This window comes from Ambystoma mexicanum, chromosome 10 (assembly GCF_040938575.1).
Source record: "Ambystoma mexicanum isolate Mex_15411 chromosome 10, UKY_AmexF1_1, whole genome shotgun sequence".
Classification (NCBI taxonomy): Eukaryota; Metazoa; Chordata; class Amphibia; order Caudata; family Ambystomatidae; genus Ambystoma; species Ambystoma mexicanum.
In genome coordinates this window covers 1461535340-1461560115 of record NC_090932.1, presented here as the reverse complement: position 1 = coordinate 1461560115, position 24776 = coordinate 1461535340, and the positions used below count along the sequence as shown (strand labels likewise).

General features: G+C 47.9%; 1 protein-coding gene across 3 annotated transcripts in view; it reads right to left on the bottom strand.

Annotated features, from left to right (window-relative positions):
• Nucleotides 1–23045, bottom strand: part of MYL2 (myosin light chain 2) — a 50983-nt gene extending 27938 nt beyond the window's left edge. The window contains exons 1-2 of one of the 3 annotated variants that reach the window (XM_069619533.1): nucleotides 22924–23045; nucleotides 19367–19456 (exon numbers count right to left, since the gene is read on the bottom strand). In XM_069619533.1, coding sequence (XP_069475634.1) covers nucleotides 19367–19456; nucleotides 22924–22926 — 93 coding nt within the window. In that variant the 5' untranslated portion in view covers nucleotides 22927–23045. Of the gene's footprint in view, nucleotides 1–19366; nucleotides 19463–22923 lie in introns of those variants that run through there. The other 2 variants (XM_069619534.1, XM_069619532.1) reach the window with 2 other exon arrangements.
• Between the last annotated feature and the right edge of the window lie 1731 nt (nucleotides 23046–24776).

Genomic DNA, 24776 nt, shown 5'->3' with positions numbered 1-24776 from the left:
AGAAGGCAGTGCTTGCAGTCGGTTTAGCCTAAAAAAAGGGTCCTGAATGATCAGCAGCCAGGACAGGACAGTCATGTTCACCGCCAGCAGACAGACAGTCATGTTCACCGCCAGCAAGGGATAACACGCTGAAAGTGTCAAATGGACAAACTGTAGGCCAAAACCGGAATTGTGGATGTTTACCACGGCCCGAGTTATGAATCAGTGCGCACTTATATTTATCATTAACAGTAAGTACTACATGGGGGTGCGGGATGAGAGGCGGCACAATCCAGCCCCGCAACAAGGGAATTGTGTTAGTTAAGCAGTTTTGTCCTCAATGGTTTGAAATACGTTGCTGCTTAGAGCATAGGAAGTGGCACAAACTAATAAAGTGCACCCTATTTGCTGCAGTCCCTGTAACCCTAGCACATTAGGAGTGCTGCGGCGAGGGAGTGTGAGTCTGAGAAGGTCGTCCCCGGTACATTTTGCTTGCTTTTATGGGGGGGGGGTACTTGATTATTCTACAAACCTATCTTTTTGTAAAAATATTTTATGTTTAATACATTTTTATTGAGATTTACAAAATGAACCTCAAGACTTTGGGATGATTAAATTTGATACAAAGAACATTGAGATAGAAAATTGAGGCGAAATTTGTGGCAAGATAATAAAATCTTGATAGGCCTGTGATTGGTGAGTGGATACAAGCAGGTGGATTGGGTAACCAAAATCAAGAGTGAAAAAAATAATCATTCACTGTTATGTGATTCGCATCAGAGTAGATAAACAATTGATTTTTGGACAAACTGGGAAACGAACAAGAGACAGACACTATACAAAAGGAGAGAGGGATGGGGCACGGGGTACAGTTAACCAGTTCCCTCATACACCATTAGGGATTCATTCAGCACATAGCATCATTGGCATGAAATGAATGTGTTACAAACATAAAGAAAGACTTCATGAGCCATGTGCAGACATATTATGATAGTAATGAATAAAAGGTGCCCATTTCATATTGTGTTTGGGGGCGGTATCAAGGTATGTAGCCATGCAGTGTCCACTTCTATGTGTGTGGCAGACATTGTTCCACCAGCCCTTAGCAGAAATGTTTTGAAAGTGTTTCCAATTGGCTGTAATAAGCTTGATGACAATAGCAATAACAAGGCCATATAGGGTGGGGGAGGGGAGAGATTCGTCCTCTTTGACGGCGATACTACCAAGAAAAGCATTTGTAAAGGATAGAGGAACATATATTTCGAAGATTGCTGTTAGGTTTCCAAATTTCCTGCCACAACCTGTGGACAAAGGGGCATTCATAAATCATATGCTTGTAAGAACCAGGGACCGATGCATGCCTGCATCCCAGGACCGGGGGCAGTAGTCAGCCTGAAAACTGTTCTGACCGGCATATGCAGTGCCCCGTTCCAGATAGTGTGGATTCACTACCTTTGTTTGAGAGCCCTTTCTGACTGCATGGCTGTGTCTGGAGAGATGGGGCGCATTTGGATGAACATCCCTGATACTGGGTGTGTGAATGGGTGCTGTGTTCACCAGCTTCCGTCGATGCTCCCCCAACCCCAACAGAGACACTTCAATGTACAAGAAGACCAGAAGGAACTGACTTTGGTGCTCCTTCCACTAATTGCACTGGGGGCAACTGGATAACTGCTCCTGCTTGAAGGCCTCCTCTTTCCTAAGCTTCTGACTGTCGCTGGATCTACCAATCCAGAAGCGGGAGCCCTTGTGCTACCAGGACCCTGAAGACTCGCTGAGCCAAGCCCACATGAGTTTCTTCATCCCAGGACATCAAGCTAGCACCCTATTTCAATCTCTCCCATCTGCTCCAGGGGCATATGCTGTGCATTGTCCTGGGAAGGCACCACTAAACTAGCCTCACAGACCTTCTAGCATCCGTCCAGTGTGACTTCCAAAAGTATTTGCAATACTTGTCCTTCCCTTGGGTCTTCGCAAGCCGACCTCAGAAGCCAAATCCTGTGCTGGAGGATGACAAAGGAACCTTGCATCACTGACTACTGCCGACTGCAGTGTCTCTGTCTTTCAACTCCTCTGGCTCAGACCCGCAACCTGGAAATCACAGAATATTGATTGCAAAAGGTCTTGGGGTCCTTCCTGCATTGGTGAGTTGTCAGTGGAACCTATGGTGGTTGCCAAACAACGTGCACAGTGACTGCCTCTGGAAACCGCAAAGCCGCCTGCTGCTCTCCAATGCTTCTGAAAGTTCTTTCTTTGATTAAATCTTCATTTCTGTGGCCCATCCTCTTCACCGAGGGCCTCATGTGGCTTGAACTCCACTAGAAATCCAGAATCTGCTCTTTTGGACAATTTTCACAGAAGGTAACTTTTTTCACAGAAGAGAGGCCTAAGCTGCACAACTGGTTCCCCATGGTCTCTTCTCAACCTTTCTGTCCTTGATAGGAAAAGGGTTTTACTTAACTGTGATTGCATTTTCCCTTTTAGAAAATAATCTTTATTTAACTCTCGGGAATTACTTTTGAAACTGTTTTTACTTGTTACAGTGTTGCATTTATTTTACAGAGTTTACTTACCTGTTAGTGTAGTGTTTTATCTCTTGCCTTTTCTTATATACAAAGATTATATTTTTATTTGAAAATGATCACACTCTTCTGAGAGTTGTGCCGGGGCTGCTCTGCCACACTACTGCTGAGAGAGCCTGATGAACTTGAGAGAGTTATTAGTACCGTAAATCAGTAAGTTATACCTAAAGGTCCTGACCAAAGGGCTTACAGAAAATATCCATAACATGGAGCGTATTGTAGCTCCTCACTGCCTGGTCTTGCACATGATGTGATCACATCTCTGGTACGCCATTGTGTGCGGCCAAGGGCCATAGCTCTGTGCGCCACATCAGTCCTGCACAGATGCATGACACTTCCAGCTGTCTCTTGCATAGGAGGAGAGGCACAAAAGACAGGTTGCTTTGGTGTGCAGGGTGAATTGTAAGGGGAACCTTCTGTGCGGGAACATTGTCAGAAATGCTTGGGCAAAATGTTATTTGATCTCTGGGGCTCCGCTGTCCGGCCATCCTGCTTCTTGTGGAGGTAGCCACGAGGGTAGTTATTCTATCAGTGGTTGTTTAAGGGCATTCCAGCACCTTCAGACGAGTAAGTGGCCGGGCCGGACGCCAGTCTGTGGATCGACCATCCTCCATCAAGGTACTTTTCAAATTGTTGTTGTAGAATATTTCATTTGTTGGTGTTGTGGAGCCAGGTTTTTCACGCTGGCACGGCTGCTTCATTTACCACCACTTCTGCAGGCAGTAAGGGCAGATGTATATGTGTGCTGGGTTGGTATGTTTCTGTACATTTGAATGCTCGTGTTTAGGGAGGGTTTTGTCTGAGGTGTAGGGCAGTATTTTACCTCAGTGTAGTGAGGTTGCTGTTATACATACACCCAATGCTTTAGATTTGTTTTGAGGCTGTTGTTCCATGGCTTGATTGAGAGGCACGCAATGCCTTGTTCTAAGGAACAAGTAATTACACTGCATTTTCAGGATTGTATGTACCCGAGTGTATAGGGACCATTGTAGGTGCATTATAGGATGTATGGTATAGTTCATAGGAAAACAAAATGTAAGTGAACACATAGGCCAGGTTTAGGTAAGGCCTTTGTACAGCTTTATGTTTATTATTTTGGACTCCATGGATTTTCAAATTCAATGTTATGTTTTCTTAGATGCGATGCAGGGGCCCCTAAGTATAGGGCGTTACCATAGTCTAGACAGAAAGGATGATAGCAACGATCGCAGTGACTGTGTTGGAAATTCAGGAATGGAAAAAGGCGGCAAAGGATGTGACAGGGTCAAGTCCACATCCATAATGCACCTGAGGTGTTTTACTTTGTTGGAGCGGGTACAAGGTGGGCCTAGGGAAAGCAGCCAGAGGGTGGGTTGAGGGAATAGGGTTGTCTTCCCACATAGCAGGGTCTCGGTTTTTCCTGGATTGAATAGGAGATGATTGGACGTTATCCAGCATTCAATCTCTGAGCAGCAGCAAGCGGGATCAGGGGAGGTAGACGCTGGGCTATTAGGGATTTTGAATGATTTTGGTGTTGTCTGCGTAATTGTAGCATGATAGACTATTGGATCGATGGCTGCGGGGAGCGGCGTTCAGAAAGAGGTTAAAGAGGAGTGGGGAAAGAGAGCCACCTTGCTTTACTCCATGGCAACTGAGAGTGGAGCCAAAGAGAATGGATGCATGTGTACTATTTGAGATCTGTTGCAGAGGGAGGAGGATGTCCAATTCAGAGCTGTATCCCTGATGCCGAGGGTGTGTGGTCTCTTGGGGACGTTGGAGTGGTCAATGGTGTCGAACGCTGCTGAGAGTTCAGGTATAATTAGGACGGTACAGCCTTCAGAGTCTGAGTGTCTTTTAAGATCGTCCCAGATGGAGACTAGGCAGGATTCAGTTCCTCGTAAAGGTCTGAAGCCAGATTGGGCGTCGTTGAGGATCTTGTTTGATTCTGAGAAGAGTCATAGTTGCGAGTATGCCACTCGGTCAGCTAATTTAGCTATAAAGTGGTTGTACACGATGGGCCTGTAGTTTGCTGGGACAAGACGGTCAAGGTAAGCCTTTTTTAGCAGGTCTTGATAAAAGAGGTCTTAAATTCTTCTGAGAAGGTACCGGAAGTGAGTGATGAGTTGCTGATAGATCTAGCGAGGTTGAAGGCACAGGTGGCTGCTATGATTTCTTTTAGGAGTGAGGGGGGGAGCCTGAGTCCTGGCTGAGTGATAGATAGTAGCTTGAGGAATTATGGGGGGTGAAAAGATAGAGAAAGGTGTGGGGTTGGAGGGTGGCTCTGATATCATGGGCGAGGTGTGGTTGAGAGGGGGCAGAGAGTTGAGATTTCTTGGGCCATGTTGTGGAAGTAGTCTGAGAGAGTCAAAGGAGGATTGGATGTGGCTGGGAGTGTTGGTGGTGCAGGCAGGGGCGTAGAATTTAGAGGTGATCTTGAAGAGTTCCTGTGATGGGTGTGGGGCTTTGGAGATTCTGTTCCAATAGTAGGATTTTTTGGCTTTGCGTATTTCTGCACTGCATTTTGAGCTGGGAGATGTAGGCCATTCTGCAGGCTCATAATGGGTCTGCACACCATTAATGCTCCAGGATATGGTTCAAGGTTGATGCAGGGAGATGTAGCGGAGTGCTTCTGAAAGCCAGTGATCGAAGTTAGAGATGGTAATCTGGCCCGTGTGGCGGGGGATGGAGTTCTGGGAGGTGAGTATAGTCTGCCAGGTGAGGAGTCACTTTGATCTTCTTCCAGAGGCGGGATTGGTTTAGTGGCCCCCAGACTAGACAAGCAGGTAAAGTGGTAGTGTGGTGAGGAGTTCAGATGAACCCAATATTGCGACTAGGGTGTAACCAGCAGAGTGGGTTGGCCCTGAGAATAGCTTTGTTAGATCCAAAGTTTCCAGGTTGTCCAGTAGTGATCAGGTCATTGGGTTGTGTGGGATGTCAAACCAGATGTTGAAATCCCCTAGTACGGTGTGGTGGGGGTGGGAGACCATAATGGTTCTATGGAGTCACAAAGGGAAAGACGCAAAGATTCTGCTGTATCCCGGGTTCGATAGATGAGCAAGAAGCTATGGGAGAGCAGGAATTGTACCAAGAGTGATTTTCAGCCTGTGTTGCAGACCTGGTCGTCAGTGTGCGAGGTGGAGAGGCAGGCTTTGTGAAGGATAGCAATACACTGGCGTAACAGGGGCTCCTGCAGCCCCCGCTGTGCGGGGGGCCCCGCTAGCACATGTCCTAGGAGGGGGCCCCAACTGGAAAAAAAATGAAAAAAATATTTTTCAAAATCTTTTTTTTTTTTTAATTTCTTTTTGAAATCACTTTGCCTGCATAAAGAAATTATTTCTGTTATGGTTCGGTTCTTAACAGAAATCATTTCTTTATGAAGTCAGAGTGATTTCAAAAGAAACAATCCGCCTCATTAAAAGTTTGGCCGTAGCCTTGCCGGTAAAACCGGAAGGCTGCTGCCCAACTTGTGCTTTTTTCCAGCACCAGCGAATGGGCAATTACCGGGTCATTATGGCTCCACCGGACCCAGTAATTGCCCATTCACAAGCGCCAGAAAAAAATGCTCCCCATTCCCATTTGATCCCCATATTCCAATGGCAATGGGGAGCTTGGATGCACCGGTACCATTCAGAATGCTGCTGGTGCATCCAACATGCTCGGCTCGCGGGTGCCGGTACACCCGCCAAGTCAGACCTTGCCGGTGGGAAGGCGCCCGCGAGCAGAACTCGTAGTTTGCCGGTCTGGTAACAACGGTACCGGAAAGCCTACCGGTACTGTTGTTACCGGACCGACAAACTTATACTGAGGCCCAATTTCTTTTTGAAGTAATAGGGCTCCCCTCAACCCCATGACGTGTGCGTGTGTGAGTGTATTGGGAAAGGGTGTGCACTTAAATGTGCAGGTGGCTGCCTGTGTGAGTGTATGGTGAAAGGGTGCACACAAATGTATGGGTAACTGGGTGTGCGTGTGCGTGTACAGTGAAAGGGTGCACACTTAAATGTATGGGTGGCTGTTTGGGTGTGCCTGCAGGGTGAAAGGGTGCACACTTAAATGTATGAATAGCTGCCTGGGTGTGCCTGTATGGTGAAGGAGTGCACACTTAAATGTAAGGATGACTGGGTGTGCATGCGTGTATATGGTGAATGGTGTTTGTGCTTGTGTTCAGGGGTGCAACAAAACCTACATTTCGGGGGGCTGATCCTTCAAATGTTGGGAGAGGCGCTATCTTCACGGGTGGTGGGGGAGGCAAACTTATTTGTGTGGGGGCATCTAACTTCTTTACGCATTTTAATAAGACTCTTCTAGTAGAGCATCACTGTTACAAGCAGTTAACTCTCTACTTTAAGTGTGAAAGCACCCACTTATGAACTGTTGTGAGAATGAACGATCCCCTGTACCCTTTCTACATTTCCCTGGCATGAAAGTACTAAGCCCACATCACAATTTCAATTGCCTAAAACATTTGGCATTTGAATGCAGGTACTAACAGTGAAATGCTTTACATTAGTAACTGATGGGCCCTTGTTAACAGCGAAACCCAGGTGCCGTTTAACATCTTTCTCCTGTTCTGTCCGGCAACTTATCTGAAAGTCAGCCAGGGTGAGTCAACATAGCCCAACATTTCTGGGGGTGAGTGCTGCAGCCCAGTCAACTGAATATTGCTAAACTGCTACTTGTGTTTGATGCCTTAATTACTTATTGGTAATCGTCATTACTCCTAGCCCTATTCTTACTTGTCCCTGTACTTGTGTATGAGGCAGTACTTGTGTATGAGGCAGTATTTGATGAGGTAGAGGTACATGGAGGTAATCCCTGACTTAGCTACCTGTATCTTCATTACTCCTAATGCCACGCTTCCTCATCCCAGTACTTACCTATGAGGCAAGGAGCCTCAAACGTAAGTTCTGGGACAAGGAAGAGGGACAAGCAGCTGATTTTGGAGGTTGGGGTAGGGCATAAGAGGGAGAGGGGATCTGTGGGCGGTGGGATTGTGCGAAAAGTCATAATGGTTGTCTATGTCCAGGCTAAGTAGGCATGATATGTGGTATTAGTGGCTAGAGAGGCATTTTGGTGCAGCCAGTCTAGTTATTCCTCAGTTTGGTATGACTTTTCTTTTTAATGCGCAGTCCTGCTAAGTGTAATTACCTGGCTAGATTGGCATTTGGGTGATGCCAGTCTAGCCATTTCTTACTGCAGCATTGTATATTTTTTGGAGCATCTGTGATAAAATGATATGATATAAGTCTATTATAACACGCCTGTACACAAGTGTTTCTTGGCGCGACAAGCAATGGAGTGAAGATAGAGGGTGGAAAAGACAAATGATCTTACTAGGTTGTGTGTCATTCAAATCGTGCAAGTGTGAGAATGAGAAATGCAAGGGGAAAGGGAGGGGGGAAGTGCAAGGAAGAAGGGAGGGGAAAACAGGGCTACAAGGCTCCTAGTAAGTGCAGCCAGGACAGTGCAGCTCTGGATAGTGCAAGGATAACAAGGGGCTGTAGGGTTACAGTTAGTCCCTAAGTGCGTGGTAGGCTGCAGGCAGTGCAAGGGTGACTGATCAAGAAAGAGCCTGGGCCCCGTGAGACTCGCTAAGCAACCAGTCAGTACAGCAGACAGGTAGGTCAGCAGGGGAGGGAGCGAGGAAAGCAGAGGAGAAGAGGAACGTTTTGAGCTGCTTCTGGAACATCAGGTGGTCCGCTAATGTTTGAGAGGGCCAGGGAGGCCATTCCAGAGGGAGGCATTTGCAGAGGAGAGAGATCAACCCCCACTCTCTGCCTAAAGAAGCATCTGGCCCTTAGAGAGTTGGAGGTAGCCGGGGGAAGGGCTAGAAAAAAATGGTATTTTGGAAGAGAGCAATGGATGTAGTGTGGGTCCGACCCCAGAAAGCCTTCTGGACAATGCAAAGGGTCTTGAACTTGATTCTTGCAACCACCGGGAGCCAGTAGAGAGATTTCAGGGCTGTAGAGATATGATCCCTGGGCTTGTGGCCAAGGATAAGTCTTGCTGTCCTATTCTGGATTAGTTGCAGAGGGCGGAGAGTAGATGTTGCAGTAGTCCAGCCTAGAGAGAAACAGGGCTCTGGAGACAGAGAGCTTCCGGGGGAAAGTGAGAAAGGGAAGAGTCCCTTTGAGAAGGAGCAGCTGGTAGGTAGTGAGACTTCTTGGCCACGTACAAGATGCGAGGATAGAAGAGAGAGTGGAGTTGATGATGACAAAAGGTTTTTTGCCTTGCAGGATGGCGAAGGAAGAGGGCCCAAGGTGGGCGGCCAGAGTGAGAGAGGGAACGCAGGGGCAGGGGTCCCAATGAGAAGGATCGCCATCATAATGGCACTAAGGTAGAAATTGTTCTATCCTGAATCACGGATAGACAGTCAGGAATGAGCAAGAGATGAAAGGAGCCTGAAGGAAAGCTGAGTGCCATCCGCTTAACACTGAAAGTTAGAGGAGAAGGTAGAGATCAGGTGGTCCAAAGGGGCCAAGTAGAGGTTGAAAAACCAGGGTGAGAGGATATAGCCCTGGGGAATGCCACAGCCAGAGAGAGAGGTGGCGGAGAAAAAGGGACCAAGTTGGGCCTGGTAGGGGCAGTCCAAGAGGAAGGAGGTCAGCCACTACAGGGCCTGATCCTTGATGTCCAGGTTCTCATAAAGTGGATTGATCAGGATGGCATGGTTGACTGTGTCGAAAGTAGAGGGAAGATCAAGGAGGATTAGGGCAGAAGGAAGGCTGGAATCAAGGTTAGAGAGCAGATCTTCACGGGTGTTCAGGAGAGAAGTTTCTGTGCCTCTGGCAGCTCTGAAGCCAGACTGATGGTCATGGAGACAACCAACAGATTCAATGTGGAGAGTAAGCTGGGAGATGGCCAGCTTTTTTCCAAGAGCTTGCCCAGGAAAGGGGTGATGGAGATTGGGCGATAGTTTGCCGGACAGGTAGGATTGGCAGACGGCTTCTTGAGGAGTGGGTGCACAAGGGAGTGCTTAATGGGAGAGGGGAACGTTCCAGTGATGAAAGACTGATTACAGAAATCGGCCAAGGTGCAGCAAGGGTGTCAATATGGTCCTTGATGGCTCTGGAGAAGCAGGGGAGCAGCTGTTTGGGTGACACTTTCATGGATCAGACTTGTCTAGAATCCTTGTCAGGTGTTGTCAGAGAGAAAGAGGAGAAAGGAGGAGGAGAGGTAGAGATGGCCAAAGGGAGGCCGAGAGAGGAAGAGGGAGAGGAAGAGGAGATAGTTGACAGGATGTCCTGAGTTTTAGCACAGAAGTGCGAGGCCAGAGCCATGCAGAGGGCCTGGGAGGGAACAGGAGAGACAGAGACCGCAACAGGATTGACCAGTTCCGTGCAGATTTTAATGAGTTTGGCCGTGTTGTTGGAGGCAGCAGAGATCCGGCCTTCAGTGTGTGCTCTCTTCTTGATGAGTGTTATTGCTTCGACTGGCATTTTTGTGCAACCAGTCTAGGTATGTCTAAATGTTGCCTGGCATGCTTTACTGTAGTGTTAGGACGTGTCTACACTGGTCTACATTGTGCAGCCAGTGGGACCTGTTTTCAATGTGCATGACATTTTTAATAGCAAAGCATTCATGTTCCTGTACACTGTTGGTGACTACCGTGTATTGGATTGGTGTTACCCTACAAATCAATTGCAAACACTCTGGCATGTTAGCTGATTATTCTCAAAGTGTGCTGTATATTGCATTAAAACACATATTTATATCTTTTTCCTAGTACAGTGTGCGGCATACCCCTTCAGCAGCACGTTCATGCGTATTGTGCAAGCGTGATAATCTAGGCCTGCCCAGTGTGTAGCACGAACCGTGATTTGCTCCTGAGTTGGGGGGGGGGGCCCTCAGAATGGCTCGCAGGCGGGGCCCCACATTTTGTATTACGCCACTGGCAATGCAGCCCATGCTGCTGGCCCTGTTCTGGACAATACGTTTGTAACCCGGCAGGAAGGCTTCATGCGCAATCAGCCGGAAGTCTTGGGAGAACCAGGTTTAGGTGATGAAGAGGACGGTGGGGCATTCTGATAAGATTAGGTTGTATATATTGTGGTGATTCTTTGTGACAGATCTGGCATTGATGAGAATGCAATTCAGGTGATTGGTTAGTCATTTGTTTCGAGTGGGGGAGTTAGATTCTGGGTGGGTGCTGGGGGAGGAGAAGGAATGACCCCAGAGCGATGGGGTTGGTTCGCTGTGGAGGTGGGAGAGATTGATGGTCGATGCAGTGATGAAGGCTGTGAAGGGAAGGGAGAGCTGGATGGAGAGGTCAAGCGGTTGGCTTGCTGTGTGACCAAGATGTTAGGTGGGACTCGGTGCATGGTCCGAAATGTGTGTGTGAGAAGTGTCCACAGAGGAAGACAGCTGGTTTCCGGAGGGGGTAAAGGGACAAAGCCCCTATGAGTTATTGGTGGAAGTGTGGTGAGGGCTGGGATAGAGGAAGAGGTCTGGATGTCGGATGGTAATGTGGTTACGAGGGTTGGGAGTGTATGCGGTGGAGGGCATGAATTAGTGTGCCGGGTGCTGGGGCTAAATGGATTAGTGGGGTGTTTTCTGTAGTGTTGGGGGGGGGAAGAGGGCCAGAAGGTATCTGAGATGGGGGTAGGATTTCCAGTCGGCTGGGGGGTGTCTGGTGACAGTCTCCTAGAAGTCTGTGGGGTTGAGTACTTGGCTCAAGGGCCTTGGGAGCTATTTAGCAGGTTGAGGAGCAATTTCACGGGTTTTGGAAGTGTGGGGGAGGATGCAAGAGTGCAGGTGTGGGCGCTATTATTATGTCTGGGCAGTAGTTTAGGGGGGATTTGCTCGATAGGAGAGGTGTGTGGGGGGGAGTGCTTGGCTCGAGGGCATTGGGGGCTATTTACCAGGTAAGGAGCAATTTCACTGGGTTTGGTGGTGTGTCGTAGGATGCGAGAGTGTGGGTGTGGGAGTTATCATTATATCTGGATAGTAGTTAGGGAAAGTATTGCTTGATAGGAATGGCGCGGGAGGTGAGGTGTCTATTATTAAGTTATTTTGAGGGAGCTTTGGGCGTGTGGGTAAGAGTTGGAGGGTCGGCTGAGCTGGGGATCAGGGGGTAGAGCCAAGGATTGCACACAAGGTGCATAGAGATGCAAAGCGGTATCTGAATGAGGAGGTTTTGGTGCTGGAGGGCAGGCAATGCTAATAGGGGTGGAAGTGGAGTGGTCAAAATTGGGGTAGGCCTGGCGGGAGGGAGAGAACTGGTTTGACAACCTATGTGAGGGATGGTAGATGATCAAAGGGGTGCTGAGGTGTGGGTTGTCTCGGCAGGAAGGGGGGGTTAGGCGTTGTTTCTTGTGAGTGCTCAATTGGGTGTGTAGTGGGGATGAGTAGGGATGGAAACCTCTAATTTTGGATGTTTAGCCACAGTGGGAGGATGTGAGAAATGACCAGGGAAACACCAATAGACTGCAGCGAGGGGGACAGTGGGAGGGGGCAGGTGGGGCTCAGCTGCAGGAGCCGAGGAGCGTGGTGATGGGTGCTTTTTTTGTAGGAAATGTCTCTGCCCTTTTAGGGTCCTTGCAGATTGTATGAGTGTGTGCCCTTTAGATCCCTGTCAGCTGTATCCCTGAGGGCTTGGTGCACACTTTTGTAGAGTGTGTCTGAGTGAGCACTGTGCATCTCTGTGCATCTGAGTTGTGTCCCTGCAGGGAGGGAGAGTAAGTGAATCTATTGGTTTCTCAGAGGATCTCATGAATTTTCACTTTGACTAATTAAAGGTCTACTCTCCTCTGTAACTTCCTATATATTCAGAATGCTATGACATGACGTTGACATCAATTATAGCTCAGTGGACTAATCCATCCGTCACAATGATCAGTGTGCAGCCTGTAGGGCACAGGTTCGAATCCTGGCTGGTCAACTCCACCTTCCATCCGTCTGACGTTTGCACTATTGAAATATGTCAAGAAACATTGAACTGATGGATACAGGCAATGATCCAGCCTCCGGATGCCCTTGGAAGGATTAAAAAGGCTTAAGATCCCTATTAAGAATCACAACTGAAGAATCCATGTCCTTGTTTGTGCGTGTGTGGTGTACTCTCTGTCCATATGTGCTGCCCCTCCTATATTCTCTGTATCATTATCTCATGTGCCACAGAAAGTGGGATGCTGGCCATCTGCAGTGAATAGTGCCCAATGCAATGCCTTGAGGACTTGTGAGGATCTGGAGGGACTGCTTACCTTCTCCTTGGATATATTCATGGCTGAGTTGTGTTAACCCATGTGCCTTAGGCCCCTATGGTCTTCTACTTACTTCTGCATTTCCTAACTCTCTGTGCCTCTGATCACCCTACTTGCCCAGTTCTCTGAACACCAGGCATGCAGCTCCTGAGTGCCATCTTCATTCTAGGGGATGGTGGGTTCAATGTGTTAATATCACCTGCAAAAATATCGCCATACAAAAATATCACCATATTTTTGCGGCGATATTAAGGCATGAAACCTGCGAGGGACACCCCCGCAACCCCTGCATTATTTTTAAAGGAGCGGGGGACACCTCCTCAACCCCCGCTCCCAAAAACCACAAAAATGTATCCCCCCCCATAAATATCGCCTTTGGCCGTTCCAAATGACCATATATACGGCGGTATTTCTGGTGGGGATAATATTACCTGATACCGGGATGGTGTGGGTCAGTGAAGTGGATGATATGGATCAGTGACGTGAGACACTGTGAGCTTTAGGTGGTAGCTATACGTCAGGCATCTTTGGATTCTCTCCTCCCTCCAGAAGCTATCAGTATCCGGGTAGTTAGAAAGGCAATTATCACCCTCAATGCCACTCTGAACGGTTGCAGGCAAGATGAGCAACCCTATGGTGGGCGCCTCTACCTCTCATTCAACGGCCATGCATGCATATACCTTGCTTCTATGTATGCCGCAAAGCCAAGCGCAATGATCAGCTTTGCCATCAGAGTCCTCTTTCTCTAGCCCTAACTTTTCAGCCACTAGCACTTTGCAAGCTGGGCTTGCCTATTCCCATTTGTAGATGGACTCACAAGCCATGGCATGGATGCTAATTGCTGTTGGCTATTAATCCAGTCCTGGATGCAGGTAGCTCCGAGGACACGGGGCAAGTGGACTATTAGACAAACACTCATTTGTTCACAATGGGTTTGTGACTGTGGACTCTCGCCAGCCAGTAGCAGGAGCACATGACCTTCTCCCCTGAACATCGTCCATTTTGAGAAAATCCTAATTTCTGCTCCTCGGACTGACCCCTCAGTCATCCGCCCCACTCATCGGTCTTTGTTAGCATTCCTAAATTCTTGCCCCTCCGAGCACCGCCCCCCACCCCAGCTCCGGCCCCACTATTGTGGCAATAAACTGTCAGGAGGACAAACACGGATGCCCTAAAAAGAAAACTACAGGTGTTCATTCTATAGCACCCTCATGCCTCCTCCTTAGTCTTCCTCATCACTCATTGGTCTTCATTCGTATATCTTCATTGGTATACCCAACGCATCACTCTTCATCACTCATTGGTCTTCATTGGTATACCCAACGCCTCACTCTTAATCACTCATTGGTCTTCATTGGTATAGCCAATGCCTCACTTCTCACAACTCACTGGTATACCCAACGCATCACTCTTCATCACTCATTGGTCTTCATTGGTATACCCAACGCCTCACTCTTCATCACTCATTGGTCTTCATTGGTATACCCAACGCCTCACTCCTCATCACTCATTGCTCTTCATTGGTATACCCAACGCCTCACTCTTCATCACTCATTGGTCTTCATTGGTATACCCAATGCCTCACTTCTCATCACTCATTGGTCTTCATTCGTATACCCAATGCCTCACTCCTTATCACTCATATGAATGAAGACATCAGAGAAATGACACCAAACTCAAGATCTGCTGCAACACGAAACACATGCCTATCTCTGAAAGCATTGCCAACAATAAATATTAATTGAACTCACTGCCACCGGCGCATATGTACTATGACAATCTAAGTACTCTACACATTTAGGGCAATACAATAAACAAATGTGCCGCACATTAAGATGAGGTCTGATGAGTGAGGAGGAGAACCCAGAAGGATATGCGAAAATGAAAAATGAGGCTTTCTTCAAAGGGAGATCACATCTGGCGACAGCCTCATGTCTCCTCCTCTCAACTCCTCACTCCACAGTCATCATTCGTATTCTTAATGTCTCACCTCCTTGTCCCAGTAGGAATCAGACTAAATAACTGATGAGTGAGGATGATGATGAATGGGGTGTCAGCAAGAGGTGTGAGGAAGCGAACTGAAGGCATCCTAAATTGGATGGTTAGGCGACAAGCACCCAAACCGGAAGGCAGCTCCTACTGTGCCTCTCTGAACACTCTCCAGTAACACATTGGCGCCATCTTTAATGGGTCCATATCCTGCAAACATTTCTCTCGCACCCTCCACCGAGCCACTGTTATTAGATCCTGCTCCCCTCCCAGCAGATACATCAGCGACTTGAAATCCCATCTTTCAACGCCTCAACCATCCTCACGATCCCCTGGGAAAGACAGCAGTCCAGGCCTCCCTGGCAAGCTCCAGCATCTGATTTTCTCCTGCAAACTCTGGTCCTCTGGCACTCCACTCACCTGGTAGGCCATCTGTTTATCATAACAATGGAAAACTACTCATCAGTCCTGCCCCACTCATTTTCCTTTCTGTCCCCTGCCCCCATAGAACCCCAAAATACAGCAAATCCTCCCTCTTGGCACTGCGAGGTTGGGGAGAAGGGGAAGGGGAGATCTGTAATTCCTCTGTTTATTGATTTACTCCATAACTGGAGACCGCTTTGAGCTCTGCTTCAGGTTTTGAGGGAATGCCCTCCCCAGTGCACTCAAAGCTTACTTCTTGCTTCATTCTCGTAAGAAAGATGTCTATAGCCTAGCCAGAATGGAACTTGTTTGTACACAGTGCAAAGGGGGCACACACTATATCTTGAAACATTTTTGTTACTCCTTACTATGGATGTTTGAACTTTTTCCTGGTCTCCCTAGTCAGAACTGTCCCAATTCTTCCTATGTTTCAAAGGGTTTCCTTACTGCCCTCCATTTTGTGAGCTGCTTCCAACCCACAGACAGGAAATTACATATGCCGGGGAAAGGAAGTACAGTCTTCACGTTCATTGCGTCAGTTAAGATGAAATATAAAAGGTTGCATACCCAGGGGCAAAGATTGCATAGGAACTGAGCCGGCAAGGTTTGCCGACATCTTTAAATGCCTACTGAGGAGCAGTGGTGGTGGCCAGATGGAGGTGTTCTGGCTCCACTGCTTATGTCAAGAACCAAGAAGCTCTCCTTGCTTGCGCTCTGCTTGAACAGCACAAGCTGGAGGAACAGGAGCGGTGTCAAGTATGGAGCTGTACCGGAAACATGTAAGAAAATAAAAGCATTTTTGGTTAAGTGTAGACATGCAAGGATTTTGGATGTCTATGGGTCTGTACGTGTATGTGAGAGGGTGGCTATGTAAGTGCGTATATGAATTAAAGTCCACGGGAATCTTGTGCGTGGGTATGAGTGCACGTGTGAATGGTAATGCGGTGTGAACGTTCTAGGTGCGTTTAAGAATGATTGAGAAGCTGCATAGGTGAGTGACTGGTGGGTGAATGGGTATGCATGTGGTGAGTGCATGCAACACTGAGGCCCAGCGAGGATTTGAGCATTGACGTTTTCTTACAATGGCATGGCATGTTTTACTTGTATTATTGTGCAGCCAGCAAGGACATGTTTGATTACTGTGCATGCCTTGTTTAACGCCAATAGCAAAGGCAACATGATGAGTGCTTAAATAATATGGAATGATAAAGCAGGATGTGACACAATCCTTAATCTAAAAAAGTTTGGACCATGGTACTAGATGTGCTGCATAACATAAAAGTAATGTTTTTACAAAATGTATTTTCATGTTATACAGCAAACATGGTAAAAAAAACAGCTGGCTTCATGCTTGCCCTAGTGAAAATATTTGTGGGTAATACCGATTAGGGCTAAACCTGTTTCCTCCATTCCATGAAGCAAAATTGGTGCTAAATTCATTTGCTCCACTTTTTTGGGACATGGGCAACGTTTTGATAACCTAGCACTATGTTAACAATGCATTTTGTGCGCATGCGCGGGATGGCCGGTGCGCAACAAACATTCCCTCCTTTCATGGTGCATTCAGGGAGGACTGGCCCATAGGGGCACTGGAGATTTCCTGGTAGGCCTCTGCACCCTGGGCCTCTTTAAACTATAGGAAAAGGGTTGGGCAATGTGGGATCACTTTGAGGGCCTCTTTTGGTTGCCAGTGCGCCTCTGGGCGCCTTGGGTAATATCACCATTGGATTTTGCCCCCCATATAACCTGGCAAGAGCCAGTTGCATAACATGCACGATTGTTATGTTAATGTCACTGCTTTGATGTTCTTAAGGCTTCTATGATATGATGTGATTAATACGCAGAGATTTCTAAGCGTGGAGCCGGGGATCGAACATGTGTTGTTCTGCATCATCTTGTTTCCAAGGCGAGCACGTTGCCCCTGAGCTATCCTTCTAAGACAAAGCGAGATGAAATGCTGAATTGCCATGGCATAAGGGGCTCGCACAGCTCTGCACCAGTAAAATGGGGACATAAAAAACTGCATCAAATATGAAGGAGCTCTTTAGTGGGAGCCCAGTTGTAAATAGCGCACCTCGAGCTGTGCCCAAAGGCTAGTGGGATGTCAGGGCACTGACGTTGATAGGGAGCGCCGTTCAGACATCAGGGATAACACCAGGGGTCAAGTCCTAAAAATAAAAGTGGGGGAACTCATCAACAAACGCAGGGATGGGACGTCGCCAGAAATTAGCATATCAAGGTGACATATGCACATTTCATTCAATTGGATTTGCAAAACCACCGACATTGCACAGGACGAATGGCATTTGCCTTTCATAAAATCTACACACACACAAAACCAAGAGAGGATATTTTCTTCTAATCGTGTTTTTGAAAACGTTAAAAGGTGTGCATCTTTTAAACTCCAAGAACCAACAATACGAATGTTCTCCCTGGAACATGCAGTACGGAAATGCGACATTTCACCTTTAGTTGTTTGCTATTTTTCATCAAGTTGTATGGTGCAGTGGTGCAGTTCGATTCCAATGGTCGGATTTAATTCATATATTCAAGGAAGACTTCAATGTTTCTCATTTTAGCTGTGAGGGGGGACTGAGTCCACCCTCGACTTTAACCCTGGTTAACACAAATGAGTCGATAAGACAGCCCAGGAAGTTAAGGGCTCGCTTCAGTGGATTAAGCGGGACCAGCAGGCTCAGGTTTGAATTGAAGCGATGCTGACTGAGACCTTCATCCTAGCGAGACCGGTTATTTGAGTTCCTTTGAACTGGGCAATAATAGTGCCTGTCATTACAGTGCTTCAAAGTGGTAGAAATCAGGCATTAAGCGCTATATAGAGACATGGGATGTCATTATACTTCTCCCCGCCCCTCAGCTAAGGCACTAAGTGAAATCATACAGTGAGCGCTATGTCCATAATGACTTGTCATCCGGCTGTTGGTGCTGAGGGGGCTGTAAGTGACAGCATCAGAAGCATGCAGGGCTGTACAGGGAACAAATGCAGGTTGCAAAGCAAGGACGTGGTTGGTGTCTAAACTTCTATCCATAGAACCTGGTGAACTGAGAAATAATCTCAGCTCCCCACGTGACCACACTGTGTGACCCTGGGGAAACCAGCAGGCCATTGAGCCCATTTGGTTCAGGTGCCAAAGTTAGGGGTGCTTAGAAACTGGCAAACCTGAAATGTAGAAGCAAATTGGTGGAAATATTTGGAACCACGAAGCAAAGCCTCCCCAAAAATCTACATTTGTGGTGGGTCGGGGGTCGGGACAGGCAAAATTGACAATTTGATTTGAGTTCACTGGAGAAGTGAGGATTTCACCTCGAATCCACTCGTTTTACTGTGGAGCGAAATTTGGCAATTTCTCCCACCGCTACACACACGCACGCACACACACGCACGCACGCACACACACACGCACGGAGCGATGTATTGTTGGATGCGTGTGAGATAGGCATGAGGGGTTATTGGGGGGGACTAAGCGTTGTTTTACATGAGGGACTTCAGCTAAGCACATCCCGTCTTGCTAGTGACAGGAACAGATCCCGTTGGGAAATGTTAATTAAAGGGTACACATATTTAGGAAGTGGTGGAGGGTTAGGGTTGGCAATGGGAGGAATCTTACAGGGTGGGTTTGAACCACGCCAATGAAAGGAGACCGGAAATGTGTCTTTGGGCGCATGTTTTCAATATTAGACTCAGTTACGTTTTAATGTTCTAGTTATTTATTTATTTATTGCAATTCATTCGAAACCTTGTTTTTAACTCTCCCGCTTTAGATTCAATTGACGCTATGAAGTGCAAACTTTGAAAAGTAAAAGGGGATGCTGTGTGGGGGTAAATTGAGGTGAAGGCATGCACGTGGAACACTATGAGTGGTCATAGATCAGACCTCTGCAGGTGTGACAACTGCCACATTGTGTCTGCTGTCGACTATCTCCCCAGTGCCTGCACTCTGGATTGGTCAATGGTTCCATCCTAATAATTTCTGGGAGAGTCTGGAGAGTGTGGATTTCCCTCATCTCCATTTAGACCTAAGGGAACACCGGTAGGACGCCCAATTAATCAGCCTTCAGAAATCCTGTCAAGACTCATCTGTCCCCAACAAACTCCCTGCCATCCAATCAGACTCGCAGCCTCGAGCCATGAAGTGCTTGCTTCCGGGAGTAGATTCATGAAGACTCCCTGCAAAGCACTGTCACCCGTTCACTTACTTCCTTGAATTCCTGGATCTGCGTCTGCTCGAACATGGAGAACACGTTGGAGTTTGCGCCTCCGGCTCTCTTCTTCGCCTTTTTCGATGCCTGCATGATAAAACATACTATAAGTAATGGAATGGCAGTGCCTGGTTGCTGAACTTGCCTGCAGGCACGCAGGACTGTGTAGGTGTTTAAAAAGACTGGGGTTATTCATTCAAAATCTATGAACGATAGATATGTTGGAGAATAATTGCTACAGGTAAGTAACCTTATCTTATGGTCCATCTCTCTCATTTCACAATATCATTGAACTGCCCCTAAAGCAGGTGCATAGAGCAACAGGAAGCCGCAGTGTCGAGCGAATCAATTCCCAGTGCCGGCCTCTATTTCATTGTATTTATTTATTTTGCCACTTGTATAGCGCACCAAAGCCGGAGGTAGCTAGGCGCTGTTCATGACAATAAAAAAACACTGTGGTTACATGGTTAAACATATACAAAGAGCGGAGCTTTCCAGGCTGAATCTAGGTTACAAAGTGCATAAAGTTGTTACTAGAGTAAGGAGTGTTGACAGCGAGTTAATTTAATATTTCATGTGTGAAAAGTCCGATAGCACAGCCAGTAGAGCGCTCGCTCTGACATCTGTGCAGAGCCTGCTGACGCAGGCCCCAACTCAGCCGTTCATCCTTCCGAGGTCGATAAATGAGCACCACACACCGTGGGTAATAATGAGCAGAGCTCAGATACCTGAGGGTTCGTAGCGCTATATAAATGCTAAATAAAACATTTAAAAAGCCATGTAACTAAATTCAAGTTTCCCCTTTTAGTACGAAAGATGGAAATAGTGCTGCATTTAAGTGACTCCTTCCTAAAGCCCAGTCTCTTCGGTCCAGGCATGAGATGTCCAATGTCTTTAGAAGGTGCCCGGCGCTATCAGAGCCAATGGAAGCCCGGGTATAGGGCAGCCCTCACACCCAAGCTGGGACCTCATGCCTATACTCAGGCCAGTGTGCTTCAATGGGAAGACTGGCATTGCTGGAGGACTAGTGCTACATGCATGCAACGTACGTACTACTGTTTCCAGAAAATATTCATGTAGGAGTGAGTTTCTACTCACTCTTACTCCCTCCAGCCCTCGAAGCTCGTGAGGATGCTCCTGCCAACCCCAGGAAAGAGTTTCTAAAACCCCATTCCGCCTGGTCTGCTCCAGGTGCACACACAGCCAGGATCCTTCGCTGAGAAATTCCCAATTTCTGTCCCACAGAATGTTCCAATCTCAGCAGCTGCCCTGACTCTGGAATTCGAGATCCCGGGGAGAGTTCCAGAATCCTCTCTAATTTCATGTGTAATGTTGTTTTATGGCTAGTCTTTGCTTTCATCCCCATTTCTGCCTGACACACGTCTGACTCAGCCCCAGCCCTCTCGGCCTTTCGGAGGTGCCAGCCTCTCAGACCCTCCCATGATGTCCCATTAGGCCAGTCTGCCCTGTTGGATAATGCAGTGCGTGCCGTCAGTGTGCTGCGTAAACGTCAGTGTGAAACACGATGGGGGTCCATTGTGTGGCCAGTGCATCCCAGACACAACGAGAGCATTCTCTCAGGCTCAGCACGTGCCGCGGCAGTGACCAGGCCGCACAATTCCACAAATCACATGTAAGGCGCGCGCTAACCTGCGCAGCACTAGGGCGCAGGCTGGTGTTATCTGCGGGGCTCCTGGGGCCGCGCAGCTGAAGACGTTCCTGGAGTTATTCTGGCCGATAACATCGCCTTCTGAAATAAAAGCTCCAGGCCCAACAGGTCCTCCCACGACTTACATCAGGGCCGTGTTCTGAGCTTTTGGTGGCCATTTGCAAGCGCTGCTCACGCGTGGGCCAGCTGATACTGAGATTAAAATGGCACCCCCATATAGGACAGTACACACATACTGAGTACACACACAAACATACACATATAATGTGATGGGATATTCTTCTTCATTTTTAACATACGTGCATGAAATACATATTAGACTAGACTACCATCATGTGGGATACAGATATCATTTAAATGTTTTTATTTTTTAATTTATATTTAATGTGATTAGTTCATAAAAACTTTTCACATACTTCTATAACACCGCATGTTTTCGACATACTTTACACAACTTAAAATGATAAAACTTCATTTACACTAAATATAATGAAATCCTTTCATCGTTAATTCATCTTTTAAGTTTCAAAATAGGACCCTGGCACTAAGAGTTTAACGTCGCCATAAAAGGCTGCGGCGCCGTTAACTCCTTAGCGCCTTACTACGAGGTCCCTTTGCGGGACCCGACCTGAATGGCTGGTCTAGACCAGCCGTTAAAGTAGGGACCCGCAAAGGGACTCTCGAGGTAAGTCCGGTACCATACTTACCGCCTTCCCTAGTCCCATTGAGCCCTATGGGGCAAAAACGGGAATGGGGAAGGGCCAATGTTCAATGGGGAATTACCGGCCCGCCAACCTTGGAATGGGGTGGTAAATCCCCATTGAACATTGGCGGACTCGTTACGATACCGGCACCAACCATGGTGCTAATAGCGCCATGGTTTAGCGCCAGTATCGTAATGAGGGATTTCTCTAAAATGTTAGCAATTTGCTGCCAAACTCTATAAAGTGCTGAGTGCACGGACTAATGTATTATTAGAGTTGAAATAGTACAACCGTAAGTACACATTGGTGCACCCAGATATGAAATGCATGCACAAAATACACAAGACTATATTATATTAAAAGTGTGTGTGTGTGTGGTGTTGTGTGTGCGCACGCCCACACATGATTTTCAGATAGACGTGACCACCATAGCTAAAAGGAAACATTTCATGGGAGTACACACATGCCATCATCATCATACGAACAATACGCGATTGTATACCATGAACGCGTACAGCAGTGGCGATAACGCGACCATACATAAGCAACATACATAAAATGGACTTTTCATGAGAGTACATATTATATCATCATATGAAAACATACTCATGGATGTATACATCACGAACGCATACACCAGTGGCAATAACGCGACCATACATAAGCAGCATACATAAAATGGACGTTTCATGAGAGTACATATTATATCATCATATGAAAACATACTCATGGATGTATACATCACGAACGCATACACCAGTGGCAATAAAGTGGTACTGACCAATAGCATCGGACATACCATATGTTTGCTGTGATTTTGTGGCCCACTACACCTTTGGTTGAGATGAATCTACTGCCACTTGTCACCCACCAGTACTCCATGGGATCACGCAAGGCCTGGGGTGGGACTGGCTTTCCCCTGGTCTTTGGCTCGCGCCCCCCTCCTCCCCCTGACCCTGCTCCCTGCTTCCCGGGCGCATCCCACACCGGAGCCTCTGCTGCGTTTCTGTCCCCAGTTGCCAGCGCCTGGCTCCATCCCCAGGAGGAGCGCCCCCAGGAGGAGCGCGGGGACGCCCGCGCGCTGGCGCCATCCCCAGGAGGAGCGCGGGCCCCATCCCCGCCAGGCCGCATCCCTCAGGCTCCGCTCAGAGCCATTGTCGGGCCCGGAGTAGACGGCTTACCATTGTTCAGCTGGACGCGGAGAGACCGAATGTGACTGCAAGAGGAATTCCAAACGCTGCTCCCGAATCCACTCCGCGCCCAGACAATAAATACTGCCCGCGCCCCGGTTTATTAATACCCTTATGACCGCTTTTGGCAGTGGCAGGTGAGGGAGCCTCGCCGAAGACCAGCCCCCAAGCAAGACCCTTGTCTCTGGTGACGCTACGAGACTCGCCTCTGACACACGGCAGAGACTATGCGTCACGCTGAAGGTTAAGGAAGGCCCGCGCCACACGACTATGCCCTTCTCCTGGAAGATTCTGAGAGGGGGGAAGCTTCTCTCAACCCTAGAAGATGCTGAGAGGAGGGCAGCTTCTCTCAACCCTGGGGCTTGTCCCACAAAACGGGCTGGCAGCGCTACATAGGCTGCTTTCTCTGAGGTGCGGGCATGGTGGGAGGGGAAAAAGGGGGCGGGAGGCAGCGAACTACTGGACGAAACACAATTATGAAAGTGGAGATAAGTGGAGTTTACTGGAGTGTCTTTGTGCTGTAGAATACTGTGGCGTTGTGTGCGCTGCCTTTAATTCCTGTTGGCTGCTGAGCCCCTCTCTGCCCTGCTGCCTCACCTGCATAGGGATACTTAACCTCCTTCCTCCGCGAAGCGCAGCGTGGTGCAGATAATAAAGATTACCCCTGCTAGTTGCACAGGGAGTATTAATTCTATTAAAGACTACGGGCCTCATTACGACCCAGGCGCTAATGGGTTAACGGCGCCGTAAAAGGCTGCGGCGCCGTTAACCTATTAGCGCCTAATTACGAGGTTCCTTTGCAGGACCCAACCTTAACAGCTGGTGTAGACCAGCTGTTAAGTAGGGACCTGCAAAGGGACCTTGGTGCTAATTACGGTGCCGCAATTTGCAGCACCGTACTTAGCGCCTTCCCCATTCCCATTGAGCCCTATGGGGCAAAAATGGGAATGGGGAAGGGCCATGGAGGAAGGGGGAATTACCGCCCCGCCAACCTTGTAATGGGGTGGTAATTCCCCCTTTCTCCATGGCGGAGTCGGTAACTTACCGGCATGTACCAGGGTGCTAATAGCACCATGGTCTTCCGCTAGGGTCGTAATGAGGCCCTAGGAGGCGAGCGTTATTCTTCAACTTCTTTAATTCACTACTCTTCAGCAGTTTCAACAAAACTCAAAACCATAACACCCACTGAAAACAGTCTGAACAGACTTTTCTTCCATTTGAACTACAATCCCCATAGGGCCTCATTACAACTCAGGCATTAAGGGTTAACGCCGTCGTTAACCCTTAACGCCTGATTCCGATTTTAACGGCTGCTTTTAGCAGCCATTAAAATCCATGGCGCTAAACCGCCTTGGTGCTAATTACGCCACCGTAATTTACGGTGGCGTAATTAGCGCCTTCCCCACTCCCATTATGCCCTATGGGGCAAAAATGGGAATGGGGAAGGGTAAAATGGGAAATGGGGATTTACCGCCCCACTCACCTTGGAATGGGGCCGTAAATCCGCCATCCACCATGGTGTAAACGTAGTTTACACCATGGTGGTAAAGTTGGCGTACTTACCGCCTGGGTCGTAATGACCCCCATAGTCTCTGTAGTCCATCACATTCCTTGCCCAGTAATAACCACTTCCTGTCTCTGGGCTCCTCCTCTCTTTTACTCGCTCTGAAAGTCATATTGCGAACTCCACACTAAGCCTTGCAACTGGCTGTAACTTGAACTCCAACCAAATGTCGAACTTCCTCGATCTCAGGCGACCCTTTCTGCTAGATTCCCACATCAATTGTTCTTCTGCTCCTCTCCTAAGAATAATAGAAATCAGAAAATCAGGGTGGCATCCATCC